Raw genomic sequence first — 18,088 nt, forward strand, 5'->3', positions numbered from 1 at the left:
TACATTTTTCTTTCCATTCTCTTTGTGTGGGTGTGGTCTCTCTCCATGGCTATAATAATGTGATAATAAAAACAAGTTATATTATTTCATCGGTTTTTAATACAAATTAATAAGAGATTAATAAATGTAAGAGTTTGTGAAGGAAAAAAGAGGTAGGGTCAGAATCACATAAGTCGTTATTAACTATGGAAACTAATACTATAAATGATTGCTTTTGTGGCTAGCAGCATTGCTCTCCAATTGATAAATAAAATTAATAAGAAAAAGAATCGTACATCATCATTGGGTACTCACATCTTAATTAGCATATTTATTCTTAATGTTACACTTTATTTGTTATTTTTTTACTAATATTTTAAACAAAAATCTTAGAAAAGAATACCATGAGTTTTGTAGAACTTGTGCATTTGGTTCTTGAAGTTTCAAATTGGTCATTTTAGGTTTTGAATTTTCCTAACAAAGATGTTAAAACACACCAATTGTCCAAGTTAAAATTTTTGTTTGCTAATTTGGCTCAATGACTAGGCCCTCGTGGCATGATGCTTGGCTTTTTTAAAATTTTATTTACAATTCTCAATTTTAAACAAAAAAAAAAAAAAAAAAAAAAACAAAAAAGGACGATAAAGCTGTTCAAGAACAACGTTCATCTTTTTCTTTGAACTATTCTGAGTAATGGGAAGAAGAGTGGGAAGAAGAGTAAGAGAGTTTTTTGTGTTGAATTCATTGAGTTGGTTGCTTGTTGGGGTTGTTAGAGACCCAGACTAGAATATACCAAAGAACACGGTTTCAAAAGACATGGATTTGATGTCAGCAAAGCAATCCTTCGATCTCCACCATCTGAACTGTTGCACATTGAACAAATCTACCAAAAGAAAAAAAAAACACTTTCGTCGGTCAGTGTGTTCTTCAATGGTGATAGACGACGAGGGAGGCAGGGTGTTATTGGTTGGGAATGAAATTGTTCCATTCCTTTTTAGAGAAAAATATATTTTTGGCTGTTTTTATTTGAACTTCATGTTTATTTGATTTTTGAAATTTTAGAATAAACACTTTAGTAGTCCCTAAGGTTTGTTAATTAATTTCTGGCTTAACTTAGTAGAATACTTATTGTATCGTTATGTGTTAGCGTGGACGTTAATTTTAACTAATTAGTGATGTATCAAATATGCTGGATTAGTTGGAAATTTAATTAAAATATGACTTAAAATATAAAGAAAAGGGGATAGCGTCTGGTTTCTTCATCATCTTCTTCAAATTAGTTGTTTTTTTTTTTGTTTTTTTTTTTTACCATCTGGGTTTTGAGTGGAAGAACAAGATGAACTGGTTTTGAACTCCACACCCCAACACTTTAACAACACCATGCTTTAACACCAACAATTATAGACTTATTGTCACGCGTCTCCCCGTCGGCCCACTTCACGTGATCGGGAGGAGGTATGCCGCCTAAACATCCAACGCGTATCTCTCCATGATCGGGAGTAACTGGAAAACTCTCTACTCCTCGTAGAGTTTCAACTTGAACTCGGATGACCTATTCAACTTAATCGCAACGGAAAACTTTAGTCCAAACAGCTTAGCTTAAACGTCTTGCTTCCAACTCTCAACTCAACTTCTAAACGTTAAGCTCCAAAGAAATACAAGCATAACACAACAGAAACAATAACAAATAATATGGAAAAAACTCTCCAATTTTATTACTTGGTTTAACAGTTTACAAATACATATCTCTTCCTTGCAAGCCACTTAGATGAAACCTAAATTCCTAAGCTCCACGTCTTCCTTCACCCACTGGATTGCTATTCTCTTTGCTTGCCTAGCAATCCATCTCAAGGACAAGACTCAGTCTATGCACAAAACTGTGTTGCAGTGTCCCTTGGACCCAATAACTTTAAACCATTTGAAGACGGATAACTTGATAAGATTTTTCGCTCCACAATCCATTTTACCTCTCCTTACACGGCCTCAACGCCTAATGATTTGAGGAAGGAAAACTTAAACACATAAGTTAAATACTTATTGGATGAGGGTTCTAGAAAAACCTTTTTAAGAATAAGTCAAGCACAAAACATTTTTTTTTCAAACTCGTCTTCTAATGCCTCATTTCATAAATCACAGTAATCTCGCATAATTAGCTTCTCTTATTCTTTTTCACCAAGAACATGAATCCTTCCCATCGCCAAGCCTACTGCGATTCACTCTCACCAATATCTTGTGATTTCACTACTGTGATGTCCACTCCATCCACAACCTCTAGGAAGTTTCTTGATTCACTTCTTTCTTGTTGTATCGGCCGTCCACATGATGCCATTCACATTATGCAAACATCACATAAGCGCTACTCACTTGATAGAAATAAGGCTAATGGTTTGCATGCATCCATCGAAATTAGTACATAAAGAGCAATGTGAGACCCTAATCCGAAGAAAGGAAGTGTTGTTGAAGAGGAGCCCCTGTTGAAAAGTTATTTTGACTAAGTATGAATAAGAGGCATTTTACAAAGAAGAATGCGATAAAGGAAAGGTGTGAGAAGAAAATGCTTGTATTAAAGTGATGAATACATTAAGGCAAGGCGACGTGATAGGATTGGTTAGCAAAGAAAGAGCATGCATTGACGCTAAGAACTAGGCGTTGGGTGTAGTAACTCAAGGAGAAGTGCTTGCACCTAAGTAAGTAATGAGGTAGGTGTTCTATTGAAAAGTTGACGTCCATAAGAGGTGGTTGGACAACTCTCTGAGGTAACGTAAATGTTATGTGTCTTCCCGAAAAGAGAGTCAAATGATAGGAAATTAAGCTTCCCAAGAAGATAAGGTTAGCGTTTCAAGAGAAATATCGCGAGTGACAGTTAGCGACGTTTCAAACTTAAATTGGTTTTATGGCTTGATTAGTAGTAGCTTGACACGTGTAAAGCATGAAAATGACCCATGAAGGTGAAAAGTCACCATAAAAAGGACCATAAAAGTCAAAAGAGAAGAAGGCATAGGAAACTAGACATTCTGATAAAATGACAAGAGGAAGTTCTAAGTGTTGAATGGTTGGTTGAGAGAACTGTTAGGCGAGAAGAAAAGGCTGAAAGCAAAGAAGGAAAGAGTTGAGGCTAAGTATTTTGTGAGTAATCTTTGTAAACAAATAAACAATCTTTTACCAATGAAAGAAATGTTTTATGAATGATTGTGATCCTTATAATCTTATGTTTGTTGTTGATTGCTTAAAACTGTTCCTAATGTGCTACGTTATTCTGTATGAAAAGCTTCTGAGCTAATACTTCCTTGTTGTTGATCGTGATGATTGTGTGATGTGGTGTGGTATGATCTATTGTAAGACGCTGGTAGAAATCCCAAGTTTAATGCGAGACACTGGTGGAAGTGAATCCTAGGTCTAGGTGGGCAAATGCTGGTGAAAGTGAATCCCAGGTCTGGGCGAGTATGAATTGTAATCTTGATAGCTAAATGCTGGTGAAAGTGAATCCTAGGTCTGGGCGAGTATGAGTTGTGTTCTTGATAGCTAGATGCTGGTAAAAGTGAATCCCAAGTCTAGGCGAGGAATGGATCGTAAGACTCTGGTGAATGTAAATCCCAGGTCTAGGTGATGAGATGCTGGTGAAGTAAATCGCAGGTCTGATGAAAGAATGATTATTGCGAGACACTGGTAGAAATCTCAAGTCTATTGGATGTTGGTGAAGTGAATCTCAGGTTTAGGCGATGAGATGAGGATGAGAGAATCCCAAGTCCCAACGACGAATGTCCTGATGAATGAAACGTGTGGAATTTATTGTGTTAGTTGTGATTATGAATTGATGCGATGAGATGTATATATATATGTATATAAAATGGCACTTATTGTTTTATATTTGAAAATGTTGTATTCCCTAAAAAGATATTTCCTAAACTCATCATTCACTAAGTCTTCGACTTACATTTTAAGTTTTTCCTCTCCAGGTTGACAAGCGTTGAAGCTAAGTAAAGAAAGGATGTCAGGCGTGGAAGCCAAGTAAAGGAGGGTGAGATGGGTTGTTATGTAAACTTTGTGTGGTAAGCAAGCTGTATCTGTCCATATCGCATTTAAGGAGTTAGTAGGTAAAAACTTCACTCCTTAACGCTTAGGACTACAACTCAGTTATGAAGAGATGCTGATGGCTGCAACTCAGTTTTGTGAGGCCCAAGACGAAGAGCGAAAGGACTGAGCTATGCATGGAAAGCCTGATTAGTTTCATCTATGCATGTATATTTGTTCCTAGATATGTTATATTAAGGCTATACTTGAGCAACTTACTAGGCAACTAGAATAAAATCTTATGATAAGAGAAGCACTTCTTATTTATGCATTGCTAAACTTCTCATAATATGTGGGTAATGCAAGTTTTCCTCTCTATCATCCAAGTTTAAGCAAAGAGAGGTTTCTTGGTAAGTCTAGGGTCGAACACGAAGAATTTCTATCAAATCTCAGTTATAAAGCTTACTTCTCATCTAGGCAGTCTCATTGTAACTTTCCTCTCATTTCACTGGATCAATGAAAAGCTATGTTTCCTTTTAAAAAATGAAAAACAAAACAAAAAAACATGACATTAACATCGAAAATGGAGAAAAAGAACCTTTGTTATAAAGGAATCCACCCATTCAAAGACGATTAAACCAGTAATTCTACAACCGAATGAAGTCAGCCTAAAATTTAGAAAATTAATCCTCGAAATAAGGATAGAAGTATCGAACTGGCGCAACTTTCAAATGTATCAACATGTCCTTTGGGCTTTGTGACCAAATATTTCATCTGACTCCCTTTGATAAGTTAACAGAAAAACTTTAACTTCAGTTGCTCATACATGAAACACTAATAGTTGGAGTGCTGCCCTTCTCAATAAGAGATTTGACTCCCAAGCCAGTTTGTTCATCTTCAGATAATTTAAAGATTGCATCTCTTATGGTTACACAGTTCTTATCGGTTGGATCAGGAAGGTTTCCTTTCTCTATGGTCTCCTTTAATATGTGAAAATCCATGGAACAATTACGTTTTGATATGAAACATCAATCAGTGCAATAAAGACATTACTATCAGGTTTCATTTCATATTCTTCCATCTTATGATAATAAACTAGAGCTTCATCAGACTTTCCATACTTGCAAAGACTGTGCACAATTGCCATGTAAGCAATCCTTTTTGGGAATCAACCTTTTTGCTACATTTTATTCCTAAGTATTTTGGCATCATCAAGCCTTCCATAATTGCAACATCCATCAATCAAAGTTGGGTAAGTGACGATGGTTGGTTTCCTGTTCTCTTCATTCATTTTGGAAAGACAAAAGATGGCCTTATCAATATCACCATTTTTACACCATCCATCATAGAAGATTATAGCTAACAACTGAAGGAACAAGCCCTGTCACTCTCATTTTGTTTAGAAAATTGTTGGCTTCATTAACTTTTCCAGCTTTACAAAAGCCTTTTATCAATACATTATGAGAAACCACATCTGGACGACAACCATGAGTACAAATGTCTTGAAATAGCTCAAAAGGATGATCCACTTCGTTAATCTTGACTAGGCCATCCATGGTGGCAGAGTAGGCAACTATATAAGGCAAGAAGCCTTCATAAACCATATCAGCAAGAAAATAAGAAGCTTCAATAACTCGCCCATTCTTACACAGTTGTTTCACGAGGAGTATAGAATGTTAAATTCATGGCTTGTGCCCACTTTGCATCTCCCTCAATAATTCAATGGCTCCTATAGTATCCTCTCTCCTACATAGGCACCCAAATATTGAATTATAGGTAAAATGTGTCGTCTGAAGTCTTGCTTGCTCCATGTCTTTCAAAAGCTTACAACTTTCCTTCAATCTATCTGATTTGCTAAGTGTATCTATCAAATTGTTATAAAGTAACTGGTTTCGTTCACAACCAAGTTGAACCATATCTTCAAAGAAGCTTAATGCTGCATCCTAATCCAACTTACTTGTTGTCTTTAGCAAACCAACAATTATGATATTGAACTAGGCAGTACCTTCTTATAAGTTTGGTGGATCTCCAAAATGTGAATATTATTACTATGTGATTCATTTCCCATCATAATCTGAAGCAAATAACAAGTACTCTTTACTTTTTCGACATTAACAAAAAATTCTAGCACACTATTGAAAAGCAAGACCATACCTTTATCATTTATATATTTTGGTCTTTCTCTAAGTAACATGATCACAACTCTTTCTTCAGAAGAAGATGCTACCAGCTTTGTAAGTATCCAAACATCAGGCGTGATTCCAAACACATCTTCATCTCGAAAAACAAAGTCATTGCTTTCTTAAATGCCCTTTTCTTACAAAACCCTCCTATTAGCACATCATAGAGTGAAACATCGGGAGTAAAACCCAATTTCAGCATTTTCTTAAGCAACTTAAGAGCCATATCCTCTATGGATTCCTTCACAAAACCATGAATCAAAGCATAGAATGTCTTGTCATTCAACGCAAGATTCTGATCATCTCTCATCTTGTCTATGAATTGCATTGCTTTATCTATCTCACCCCACTTGCTAAAAGCTAATGCCAAGATAGAAAAGACATACCCATCAACCCACCCTCTTTCATGCATATCACTAAACATAATTAGAGCTTTGTCAAGCTTGCCAACATTGCAATAAGTGTTTAAACTGGTGTCAATGTGTACTTGCCCACTTCCCACTCGAAATCTTTCATCTCAATCAACCTGTTCTCGATGGAATCAACCGAATTTGTCTTGGATAAAATTTCCTAAAAACATTTATAATTATAACTATTTGGGACATACAGATCCATTGATCTAACCTGATCAAACAACTAGTTAGCTTCCTCAACCAACTCTACGCTTCTCAATCATCTTAAAAAGACTCCCAAAGCTCCAGGGGTCATTGAACAATGAAAGTTGAGGACATCCATAGCAATGGCTCGCAGTGGGACATTTTATCGAGTATGTGATAGGACTGATGCAATGACATTGAAAGTATAACAATTATGTTAGGTAAGTGCCAACTTATATTAATTAATTGTAAATGAACTAACAGTCTAAATTATTCTTGGAATATTATATAAATTCAAACATTTTCCAAGTAGAAATCTCACACAACACAATTATCCAACATTCCTAGATATCTTGGAAGACATTCCTACCAAACAAAAACCTATATTAATGTCTATTAATTAATTTAAAATAATTAAAATAATCTAAGTTTACTACTTTTTATAGATGGTACCTCTTTTGAGTTCACCAAATTGATCAGATTCAAGTTTCTTTTTATTGGATCGAATACATGTTTGGATTTTATGAGCTCTAATATCATGTGAAATAGTAGTCTACGGTTTAACCTAAAAACAAATTAGCAATAAGAATTTGTCTTATATATTATAAGAAATGTAAATTGCCTTAATTTTTAATTCTGACTTAGAATAGTTCTCGACATATATATATATACACTACAACTTTGTATTGTATGTCAAGATCACACAACCCTATTTTGAACGAAAACCCAAATAACAATCAGTTACTCACTTCTCATCCCATGATTAAGTTTGGTAGTCAAAGTGCTTGGGCCTTCAAGAATTGCATTTCCATTATTATACATATAAAGTATAGGAACTACTTTTAAATTCATGAAAGAATATCAAAGACTAGAGAGTTTGGCTTAAAAGATGAATGGATTGTTCCACTAATTTAAAAAGTTTTGAGGGAAAGAAAATTTAATTGACCTAGTTTTTGATAATATATTGGGAAATTGCCAAAAATAGGTTAAAAAAAGAGATTTAAATGAATTTTGGGACAAGTTTTCAAAAGAAAGACTTTTAGGACAATTTGGGTGTGAATAGACAAAAATGCCCTTCATTAAATTTCTATCGCTCTCTATTGATTGTTTCGCCTACCCACGTTCGCTTTCCCTTCTCTTTCGCATAGAACACCTGAAGTAAAAAAAAAAAAACATCTCCTTTCTTTGGCTTTTGAAATTTCCCGCTCTGCTCTTCGAAGATACTCCGACTGTTCGTCTGTCGTCGGTCCTCCAGTGCATTTCGTCGCTTCTCCTTTTCGAACCTAAGAATCAACTTTGAGCGTGTTCTCTTATTTCAGTGAGTTTTATCTGTAACCCATTTTCAATATATTTGCTTTTTCTTGGCTTGAATCATGACATCGACTTCAACATCGACCGACGGACCCTTCTACAAGATTAATCCTTCCCATCATTTTTATTCCCTAGTAAGCTGTTTGTCTCATTTGGAAAAGACAACACATAATATTAAGGCCAAACTCAAACCCGATCAATTAGCCTTATTTAGGAAAACAAAGTTTGGGCACTTTTTGGACCTAAATATTGTCTTCAATGGGCCACTCATCCACTACTTACTGTTAAGGGAGGTGGAAGATGAAGGAAAGGATTCTATAAGTTTCCTACTAGGGGGCGTTGTTTGTACTTTCGGTAGGAGAGAGTTTAACATCGTAACTGGACTATGGGGTCCTAAAGAGGACTATATTCAGTTGGGTGGGAACAGTCGACTGTTGGAGAAGTTTTTCAAAGACAAGGACTGTGTTTACGTTAGCGACTTAGAAGATATATTTTTGGAATACGAGGGTGATGACGATGATATCGTCAAATTAGCTTTAGTCTACTTTATAGAGATATCTTTGTTGGGAAAAGATAGGCGAACCAAAGTGGACATTGGTTTTTTGAAGATTGCTGATGATTGGAATTCATTTAATAATTATGATTGGGGTCGGATTGTTTTTGTACGCACGCTAAGTGCATTGAAAAGAGCCTTGGACAAGCAATATGCCAAGGGAAAGAAGAAATCAACACAGACAAAAAAATATACTATCAATGGATTTCAGCATGCATTACAGGTATTTGACTTCTTACTTCTTACTTCAAAACTTTAAAAAGATCGTTTAGTTATTTGAAACGATCGTTTAGTTATTTTAAACGATCGTTTAGTTATTTTAAACGATCGTTTAGTTATTTAAACGATCGTTTAGTTCTTTTTAACGATCGTTTAGTTATGTTAAATGATCGTATAGTTGTTTTCAAACGATTGTATAACCACTTGTTTATATATCTATATATATCTTGTGGCACTTTCTAAACTTGTTTGTCAAATGTGGAATAGGTTTGGGCATATGAGTCTATACCAACCATCATTGGATGTGGTGTAGATAAAGTAAACGATCATGCCATACCACGAATGCTGAGGTGGGTGTGCCAACAATCACCAAAGTCCCAAACTATAAGCCAGGTGTTTGACTCGCCAATGGTAAGTAGCAAGCAATAGTAACTTACTTAAGGATCGCGTGATTTTGTGCTTATTTCTTTGTCCTAAATACATTTGCCTTTTTCTATTTGCAGTTTATAATTAAGGCGGTCATTGAGATGACACCTGAAGAGGAGCAATTGAAAATTGCTTCAGGTGAACTTTTTGAAAACTTCCGCTCATCTACCATTATTCAGTCGAAGAATGGTGGTTCAAAAAGAGTACGAGAAGTTGTTAACGATGAAGATGAGTTGAAAAAGAGTAAGAAACAGAAGTCCAAGATTAAGATGAAAAAGGCTATTCGAAATCTCCAAGATCGAGTAGCGGTTGTTGAAGGCCAACTTAATACTATAAAATCCGATATTGACGAATTGAAGGGCCTGATGTCAACCATATTGAAGCACATTGGACTTCAAAGAAAGGTTAGGAATGAAACTGTTAAGTGTATTCACGTTAGTTGTTTCATATTTGGTAACCATGTTCTCGCTAATTCATTTTGAGGTTCCATAGGGTGACGAAGGGGACCACAAGGTGTCCGAAGGCTTGGAGGATGAACACATTGAAGTTAAAAAGAAGGTTTGGTTCCATGTTCATGGTAATATTGATGTTTAATTTCTATCATTATATACACTAATGCATTATGAGCTTCCATAGGGTGACGAAGATGTGTTGGAGAAGAAGGTTGATATTGGTTTAGAGGAGCCAATAGATGTCGTTGACGATGAGGACGTCATAGAGATAGAACCATTTCTCACTCAACGACCACACGTTCGGCCCGCCCGTAGGAAGCGTGCAAGTGTTTACCTATCAACCCCATTCACAACTCTACCTAAACGGTCTCTGACATCAACCACCAGCACCTCTGAGTCTGAAGCAATTGTTTATGATCCTATGCACAAAATACTTGACGTCCATTTAGATAGACTTCGAGCGTGGATTACAGACAAGCGTACAGACGATGAGCTGCGTGAAACCTTTCATGGGAAAAAATCGAAGGCTTTTTTCAGAGACTTGTTTATGTGTCGCCGGTGGTTGTCGGATGAGGTATGGGATTATCTTATCATTTATGCAATTATAATTTTATCATTGTTATGGTTCTATACATTTACTGCTTACTTTTGTTTGTATTAGCATTTGGATGCACTTTTTCTTTTCATTCGCTTGAAGATTAAGGCAGCCGGGATACCTTCTTCTCAGAACTTCACAACTGCGGACACAATCTTTATGGTTTGTAATCGTCTCGTTACTTTATGTATGTATTTGCGTTTGATATTTGTCTTTCGGTCTGATATTTGCGTTTGTATGTTTTTCTTTGCAGCGCATTTTAGTTTCGAAGTGGCCCCTATACAAAGAATGTATTAAAGAGAATCGCCCGTTTGACTGGGACGAAGAGTATAGGTTGGTTGACTATGTTGTCGGGTCAAAAGTGGACTTCCAAGATCCTTGGGCAAGTGTTGATTACGTTTACTCTCCATTCAATGTCCATGGCAACCATTGGGTTCTATTATGCTTGGATTTGGTAAGTTGTGAAGTGAAGGTATGGGATTCGCTTCCGTCACTTACAACTGCCGAAGAGATGACAAACATATTACTGCCCATTCGACAGTTGGTGCCAAAGTTGTTAGATAGTACTGGCTTCTTTGATAGGAGAGGTAGATCATCGACATACAAGGAACCTTGGCCAGTTGTCATTGTTGACCCAATTCCACTTCAACGAAATAATTGTGATTGTGGCGTATTCGCAATTAAGTATTTTGAGTACATAGCTGCTGGTGTTGGTTTAGATACATTATGTCAAGAAAACATGTCATACTTTAGAAAACAATTAGCATTTCAAGTATGGACCAACACTCCTATGTATTGAAATATTAACATAAATCACAAGTATCAATTGGCTGTTCTATTATTGTGTATGTTGCATTTCAATTAGTATCAATTGACATTTCAATTAGTAGTATCGATTATTCTCTATGTTGCAAAACTACTTGTAGCTAAACGATCGCTGAATTTTTTTATGATTTTAAGAATATCGTTTAGACTTTACCAAACGATCGTTTAGACTGTACCAAACGATCGTTTAGACTTTACCAAACGATCGTTTAGACTTTACCAAACGATCGTTTAGACTTTACCAAACGATCGTTTAGACTTTACTAAACGATCGCTTAATATTTTGACGTTTATTAAGAAGATCGTTTAGACGTCGTTTATTAAGAAGATCGTTTACACTTACCGAACGATCGTTTAGACTTTACCAAACGATCGTTTAGACTTTACTAAACGATCGCTTAATATTTTGACGTTTATTAAGAAGATCGTTTAGACATCGTTTATTAAGAAGATCGTTTATACACAAATATTTTGTGATATGTATCTAAACGAATACAAATATTAACTCAAATATTCTTTCTCAATTTTGGTCGCGTTTAATTGAAAATATCACAAAGTATTTATTTTATAACAAAGTTTAAAATTATAATATGTTATTCTCTCTATAAAAATTACATAAAAAAATTATATAAACGAATACAAATATTAACAAAAGTATTTATTGGCCCAAAGTTCCAGCACATATTGTTGTCTAAACAGTTTCATGTTTGGCACAGTTAGACAACCAAGGTCACTAGCAGTTACAAGGCATTCAACAAATTTGGTACAGAAAATTCCACAATCCAATGAACGCCCTTTCTGTAATGTGGCCTTCGATCTGCGTATTGGCCAAGGGCCATATGTGAAACGATCTGAATGGAGGTTGACTCCAATTGCAATCGCGAGTGAGGCAATGCATCGTGCAGGCATTTGAAGAGCTTCATCAACAAGTTTCTGCTCAACATAATTTGGCATTGAGTCGAACACGTAGATCCTGCATTTTCTCATATCAGCTGCAATAGCCAACCAGTGTTCTTTTATGTTGATGCAGGTAATCACGTAGTTGACATCTCCCCACCCTGGTATGTCGTTGTAATCACCAACAGCAGTGTTGAAATAGTATTCGACATCTTTTTCTGTCCATATAGTTAGGTGTGCTGTTGGGTCTGTCCATTCAGCTTTCTTATTATCTGGTGTCACCAGATGAGTATCAAAAATATGGTTCCAAACAATGCAGTCTGGTTTATTGATTCCAAGCTTCAAGAACAAGTCAAAATTTAGTCAGAATATAATGATGCAGTTTAACTTGTATACAAAAAAAAAAATTAAAGAATAACAACTTACCAGAAAAGAGGAATGTAATATTCTAAAAGAACGCTTGCAATGGTGCTTGAGATGCAACATTTTATTCTGCAAGTGGGATAATAGCAAATCCAATGTCTACAAAGAAAAAATAAACGATCGTTTAATGAATGAAAGGAGAGGATAAGCGATCGCATAAGAAATGTACATGTGATCGTTTACGTAGTAAGCGATCGTGTAATATTAACTTAACGATCGTTTAGTTAATAGAAGCGATCGTTTAGTTAATAGAAGCGATCGTCTATCAAATATAAGCGATCGTTTGGGAAGAGTACTTACGTCTCCATGTACCCATGTGTTTTCTTCAAGCTGTCTGAAAAAGTCTTTCTTTCTGGTTGTGGAGACTACTTTCCTTTCTTCATGGGTTGTTTTTCTTGATTTTTTCCATTGCAAGTATTCCTTCCATAATTTTGGATCCACTTTCCACATCGGATTATATGGATCTACTTCTCTGATTTCCACATCTGGGACAGGTGTTGTAGATACTGATATGATCTGAGCAGATGTTGTGGGTGGATTACCTTGTTCATCTTCATGTTGCACCTCTTTATTTGCTATTTTACATAGCTTTCTTCTCTTTATTGGTTTTTCTTCCACATCTTTATCAGGCACAGTTACTGGTTCTTTTTCAACCAAAGTAACTGCTTCATCATTTTTTTTCATCTCAACCTGTTTTTTTGTTGTTTCCTGCAATGTAATCGTATTAAACAAGTAACAAACTATTCATTCAAACGACTACAAATTTGTTGTGTATACATACCAGTTGAGATTCTTCATTTACAATTTGTACAGTTTGATCCATTGGAGCCAATTCACAAAGTGCAAGAGGTTGGCTCACATATGGAAGGGTAGTAATCATCTGTGGCAGGTCTGATTCTTTCTGAATTTGATGACTTAGACTATCCGATATATCTCTTATAGTCATTAGCAAGTCTGCATCCCTACCGTCTATGCTTATATCACTACCACGTTCCTCTTCATGTTCCCTAAACAAAATGAGAAGAAACATGAGAATAAGAAAAAAAAATACAATTGTTAGGTATTTATAAACTAGTAAACAATGAATGAAATGTTAACCTTTGGGTTTCCTCTTGACGTTCAGTATGTTGTTCTTCAGTAGGTTGTTGTTGAGTATGTTGTTCTTGAACAACATACTCATTGTCATACTGATCAGTATGATCATTCCCTTGATTTTCAGTTTGATTCTAACAAACAAATAAAAACGAACATAAAATTAAAAAAATAATGTATTGTTAAACCATCGTGTATATAAAAGTAACCGATCGCGTAACTTTGATAAACGATCGTCTATCGAAGTTAAACGATCGAGTAACTTTGATAAACGATCGTCTATCAAAGTTATACGATCGTTTATCTAATGTATGATGAAAACAAATTTTACCTGGACCAATCTCTCCAGCATCTGCTTCATTTCATACAGCTCCAATGACTGCTTTGTGATTGTGTCATCCATCCTACAGACTATAGAAGTCAGTGTGGATAAATCCTTACGAACTTCTTTTATTTCCTTCTTCAGTTTCTTGTAGGATTTTGAATGACTTCGTTCTTCTTTGTCATTGGACTTCTTTGATCTGAAATGTTTCTTCTTGGTGATTGGATGCATTTCAGACTCCTCAGCCACTGTTTGACTTTGTTCCCTTTGGGGTGAGAGTTGTTCTCTTTGTGGAGATGAGTCTGATTGCTCCAATGATTTGTTGTTCATTGCTCCAATGGATTCATCCTCCTCCATTTGCATGTTATCATCCCCTCGAATTCGACTCTCCATGAAAGCCTTCTCTTGGGTTGACATCTTGAGTTTAGGTTGAACAACAGTCTGCAATGTAATTGTATTATTGGATTGTGTAATTATATTAAACGATGACTGACAGGTTTTACTTACATTTTTGTTGTCGAATATGTTATTCTGCAGCATTTTGTAAGATGGAGCTTGTGTACAATTCCATCTCAATATCCTTGGGATTAATCCCTTACTGTTTCTTGTGGCCAGATGCTCATTTGCGGTTGAGAGTACTTCATAAGCCCACACCTACAACATTTAAACAAATATGTTAAACTTTGATGTTCAATTGGCATTTACTTAAAGTGTATGAAGAAATAAAAATCACCTGAAAAGCAAGGACGTAGCCTTTGATGTTATAGTATGACACTGCTTTGGAACTTCGTGTCTTCTTCAGCTCGTATGCTTCTTTTTTGCCTTGGAGACTTGTCTTTAAACTGTTGAGCAGACGAGTGTAGAAGAAAGTTGACCAATCGAAGCTTTTAAATGCTTCTTCATCATCAACTCTTCCCAAAATGTCCATGTCAAACTGTGTTTTCTTATCCTTCCCGACCATCACAGTTTCTATAAAGACGGCCAAGGCGACCTTCACAGCATCGTCATCATTTGTAAACTCAAAATTCTTGAAAATTTCCTCAATTTCCAAGCATGTTATTACTTTCTTATTTTCTGATCCGAATAGAAGACTTTGCCGTCGCTTGCTATCGCAATCTTTCTCCAATGGATTGTTTGTTGGCCACAATCCAGTTATGATGTTGAATTCCTTTTGGGTAAAACGGACGTTCTTCCCTAAAACCGAGAAACAGATTCCATCTGCGTTACCGTCTTCAGGTATCTGCCTCAGCAAGAAATGATGGATCAACTGGCCGTTGAATACCATGTTCACATTCAGCAATGGACCAAAAATTGTTTTTTCGAACATTTGCAGCTGGTCCTTGGTCAGTTTATCCTTAATAAGACTGCCGATCTTGTGCACTTGGCATGACACAGTGGCAGGGAAATACTTTTCGCTAGGTACAGCCATCCTGAAATGAATATAATATATTGAAGACAAAAGTCGAACCCGAAACCCTAAACGCTTCACAATAATAATATAAGAACACAATGATAGTTTTTGAAGACAGAAGTTGAAACGTTTGAAATATAAACAAAGGAAAAGTGTAACGTTATAGTAGGAAAAGTTCGGGAAAATACCTTTTAACGTTGACGAAAACTATGGACTGAGACAAAAATGGTCTGAGAGAACAATGGACTGAGAGAAAACGAAGGTGTGATCAGTGCGGTTGTGTATTGCGTAGTGACGAAAAACGAAAAGTGAGAAGGCGGAACGTATATATATATCGGTCGTTTTTACCAAAGGGGCAATATTGTAAATTCGCATACTTTTTTTGAAATGTTGAATCGCGGTTGTAAACAATTCGCGGGTGTCTTTCGTTGTTTCAAAAGATCGTTTAGTTTATGTAAACGATCGTTTAGTTTTTTATAGTCGATCGTTTAGTTAATTTCAAACGATCGATTGGTTGTTTTAAACGATCGTTTAGTTTTGTTCGACCAATCGTTTAGTTTTGTTTAACTGATCGTTTAGTTAATTTCAAGGTATCGATTGGTTGTTTTAAACGATCGTTTAGTTTTGTTTGACCAATCGTTTAGTTTTGTTTCACTGATCGTTTAGTTGTTTTCCAACGATCGATTGGTTGTTTTAAACGATCGTTTAGTTTTGTTCGACCAATCGATCGTTTAGTTTTGTTTAACCTATCGTTTAGTTGTTTTCAAACGATCGTTTGGTTGTTCTTAACCGATCGTTTAGTTATTTTTAAACGATCGTTTACATATTTTTAAACGAACATTTAGTTATTTTTAAACGATCATAAAACCAATGTTTGTGTTCTTAAATGAATAAGTCAATCGTTATTTTCGTCTTCTTCATCCATTTGGAAGCACAGAAAGTAAGAATGTTGGGACAAATCATTAAGAAAACACATCATTAACAAACATTCATTAATTAGTGTAATACTTAGTACATTGGTAGGGAAATTTCTAATCTTGTATGCTCGACTTGTCGGTATATGAAATTGGATTGGTACACGTTAATCTGTTGTGACCTATTTGTTTACACCGACCACACTTATGCAATTTCGGAGCTTCACCAACACTTGGAATCCTCTTTTTCTTCGGTCGACCAACTCTTTTGACTACTTTTGGAGGTAAAACAGTCATATGTACGTAGTCTTCGCTTGTCTTCCAATCTGACTGATTCCCAACTGGGTAGACGGCCTCCGCATATGCAGCCAACAAACATTCATTAGTGTAATAATTAGCACATAAACTATAAACATTTATATTACGAACCCGTGCTGCAGCAATGGCATGTGAGCATGGTAGTTGCTCAGCTTGAAACTCCTTGCAAGTGCATTCTTTAGTCTGAAGGTTTACGACCTCCTCCTTATCTAAATCTTTGACATGAAATTGGTAACAGTCAATTGGGTTGACCTTCATTGTCAAAGCTCCTTCTTGTTTCTTTTGAATAACTAACTCTGCCCATTTGGTCAATGTAGACGTCACTTTAATGCCTTCTTCTCGACGCTCCCAAAACCAACGTTGTAGCAAAGCTCGAACATTTTCAAGGAATGAAGCAATAGGCAAATCTCTAGGTTCTTTCAGTATAGAATTCATGGACTCCGCTATATTTGTTGTCATCATGTTATACCGTCTTCCTGGGCAGTGAACACGAGACCATCGTGCTATTCCAACATCATTTAAATATTTCCCTGAACCATTAGGAAATGAAAGAAGATGTCTCCACGCTTCAACAAACGTTGATTCACGATATGTTCTCGATGCATTATAAAACAAAGTAGCAACCGTGTCATTCTTATATTTATCATGCAAATTTTGACTCAAATGTTGGACACAAAGGCCGTGGAATGCAGATGGGAAAACTGATGAAATACCCTTGGTGAAGCATGTTTTCCGATCTGTCACAAAGCCTAGATTAGGCACCTCCCCTATTGCACCTTTCAATTTTTCTAAGAACCACTGTATTGAGTCATCTGTTTCTCTATCAACTACTCCAAAGGCTAGAGGATAGATCTGATTGTTACCATCTAAACAAACGGCCACTATCAACTGACCCCGATATTTGTTCTTAAGAAATGTTCCGTCCATGACTATGACCGGTCTAATGCAATTTAAGAATCCTCTAACACATGCACCAACAGCCATAAAAAGATATTTAAAGAAACGATCATCTTCGAGTTCCATGTGAAATATTGTACCTGAATTTGTAAATTTGAGTGCTTCACCATATCTACGCAAAAGATTATATGACTCTTCAGGAGACCCTCGCACTCGTTCATATGCATTTTCTCTGGCACGCCATGCTTTCTCATAACTCATATTTATGCCATAGTCTTGCCTCATGTCTTCTATGATATCACGTGGTTTGTATATGCGACCGGGCCCCTTGAATTTGGACTTGATTAATTCTCCAACAACCCAAGATTTTGCTTGCCTATGGTCACGATTCAAAAACTCAAGAGAACATGAATGAACTTTCACATACTTTTTAATCTTGAATATATTTGAATCCTTCAGTCTAACCGCTCGCAATCTCCAACCACACTTGTTGTCGATGCATCTAACGAAAAGAACCTCTTTTGTAGACTTTTTTACTACAAACTGAAAATTTTTTTTCATTGCCAACACACTTAATCTCATTGACAAATCTCTCTTGCAAAAAAATATTTGTCCTACATCCAACTCTTCACTTGTAGAGCTTTCTTCCGACCAGCCACTTCCTTTT

At 36.0% G+C, this 18,088-nt stretch overlaps 4 protein-coding genes across 4 annotated transcripts; 1 reads left to right on the forward strand and 3 right to left on the reverse strand.

Moving 5' to 3' along the window:
* Window positions 1–5,333: 5,333 nt before the first annotated feature.
* Window positions 5,334–6,582, reverse strand: LOC127150359 (putative pentatricopeptide repeat-containing protein At5g08310, mitochondrial). Its single transcript, XM_051088059.1, has 2 exons — window positions 6,312–6,582; window positions 5,334–5,581 (listed from the first exon to the last, which is right to left on the reverse strand). Exons 1-2 carry the CDS (start codon window positions 6,580–6,582, stop codon window positions 5,334–5,336), a joined length of 519 nt encoding a protein of 172 aa, XP_050944016.1.
* Window positions 6,583–9,143: 2,561 nt separating this feature from the next.
* On the forward strand, window positions 9,144–11,163 carry LOC127150223 (uncharacterized). Its single transcript, XM_051087559.1, has 6 exons — window positions 9,144–9,260; window positions 9,353–9,679; window positions 9,768–9,833; window positions 9,912–10,301; window positions 10,389–10,484; window positions 10,576–11,163. Exons 1-6 carry the CDS (start codon window positions 9,192–9,194, stop codon window positions 11,119–11,121), a joined length of 1,494 nt encoding a protein of 497 aa, XP_050943516.1. The 5' UTR covers window positions 9,144–9,191; the 3' UTR covers window positions 11,122–11,163.
* Window positions 11,164–11,740: 577 nt separating this feature from the next.
* On the reverse strand, window positions 11,741–13,647 carry LOC127150224 (uncharacterized). Its single transcript, XM_051087560.1, has 5 exons — window positions 13,566–13,647; window positions 13,249–13,474; window positions 12,768–13,175; window positions 12,471–12,566; window positions 11,741–12,383 (listed from the first exon to the last, which is right to left on the reverse strand). The coding sequence occupies exons 2-5, from the start codon at window positions 13,411–13,413 to the stop codon at window positions 11,793–11,795; spliced, it is 1,260 nt and encodes a 419-aa protein (XP_050943517.1). The 5' UTR covers window positions 13,414–13,474; window positions 13,566–13,647; the 3' UTR covers window positions 11,741–11,792.
* A 475-nt stretch (window positions 13,648–14,122) lies between these two features.
* On the reverse strand, window positions 14,123–14,971 carry LOC127150360 (uncharacterized). Its single transcript, XM_051088060.1, has 3 exons — window positions 14,615–14,971; window positions 14,501–14,535; window positions 14,123–14,183 (listed from the first exon to the last, which is right to left on the reverse strand). The coding sequence occupies exons 1-3, from the start codon at window positions 14,840–14,842 to the stop codon at window positions 14,123–14,125; spliced, it is 324 nt and encodes a 107-aa protein (XP_050944017.1). The 5' UTR covers window positions 14,843–14,971.
* Between the last annotated feature and the right edge of the window lie 3,117 nt (window positions 14,972–18,088).

The sequence above is a fragment of the Cucumis melo genome, chromosome 7 (genome assembly GCF_025177605.1).
Source record: "Cucumis melo cultivar AY chromosome 7, USDA_Cmelo_AY_1.0, whole genome shotgun sequence".
Taxonomy (NCBI): Eukaryota; Viridiplantae; Streptophyta; class Magnoliopsida; order Cucurbitales; family Cucurbitaceae; genus Cucumis; species Cucumis melo.

What these genes read in the sequence shown, in the direction of transcription:
- LOC127150359 (XM_051088059.1), bottom strand. Translation starts at nt 6,582, where the DNA reads ATGCATGAAAGAGGGTGGGTTGATGGGTATGTCTTTTCTATCTTGGCA. An exon ending in TGTGCTAATAGGAGGGTTTT is followed by an intron (nt 5,582 to 6,311) that starts GTAAGAAAAGGG and finishes TGGTTTATGAAG; the next exon opens with GCTTCTTGCCTTATATAGTT.
- LOC127150223 (XM_051087559.1), top strand. Translation starts at nt 9,192, where the DNA reads ATGCTGAGGTGGGTGTGCCAACAATCACCAAAGTCCCAAACTATAAGC. An exon ending in ACATTGGACTTCAAAGAAAG is followed by an intron (nt 9,680 to 9,767) that starts GTTAGGAATGAA and finishes GAGGTTCCATAG; the next exon opens with GGTGACGAAGGGGACCACAA. An exon ending in ACATTGAAGTTAAAAAGAAG is followed by an intron (nt 9,834 to 9,911) that starts GTTTGGTTCCAT and finishes GAGCTTCCATAG; the next exon opens with GGTGACGAAGATGTGTTGGA.
- LOC127150224 (XM_051087560.1), bottom strand. Translation starts at nt 13,413, where the DNA reads ATGACTATAAGAGATATATCGGATAGTCTAAGTCATCAAATTCAGAAA. An exon ending in TAAATGAAGAATCTCAACTG is followed by an intron (nt 13,176 to 13,248) that starts GTATGTATACAC and finishes ATTACATTGCAG; the next exon opens with GAAACAACAAAAAAACAGGT. An exon ending in TATTACATTCCTCTTTTCTG is followed by an intron (nt 12,384 to 12,470) that starts GTAAGTTGTTAT and finishes TTGTTCTTGAAG; the next exon opens with CTTGGAATCAATAAACCAGA.
- LOC127150360 (XM_051088060.1), bottom strand. Translation starts at nt 14,842, where the DNA reads ATGGTCGGGAAGGATAAGAAAACACAGTTTGACATGGACATTTTGGGA. An exon ending in GCTACGTCCTTGCTTTTCAG is followed by an intron (nt 14,536 to 14,614) that starts GTGATTTTTATT and finishes TAAATGTTGTAG; the next exon opens with GTGTGGGCTTATGAAGTACT. An exon ending in GTACTCTCAACCGCAAATGA is followed by an intron (nt 14,184 to 14,500) that starts GCATCTGGCCAC and finishes TGGAGCAATCAG; the next exon opens with ACTCATCTCCACAAAGAGAA.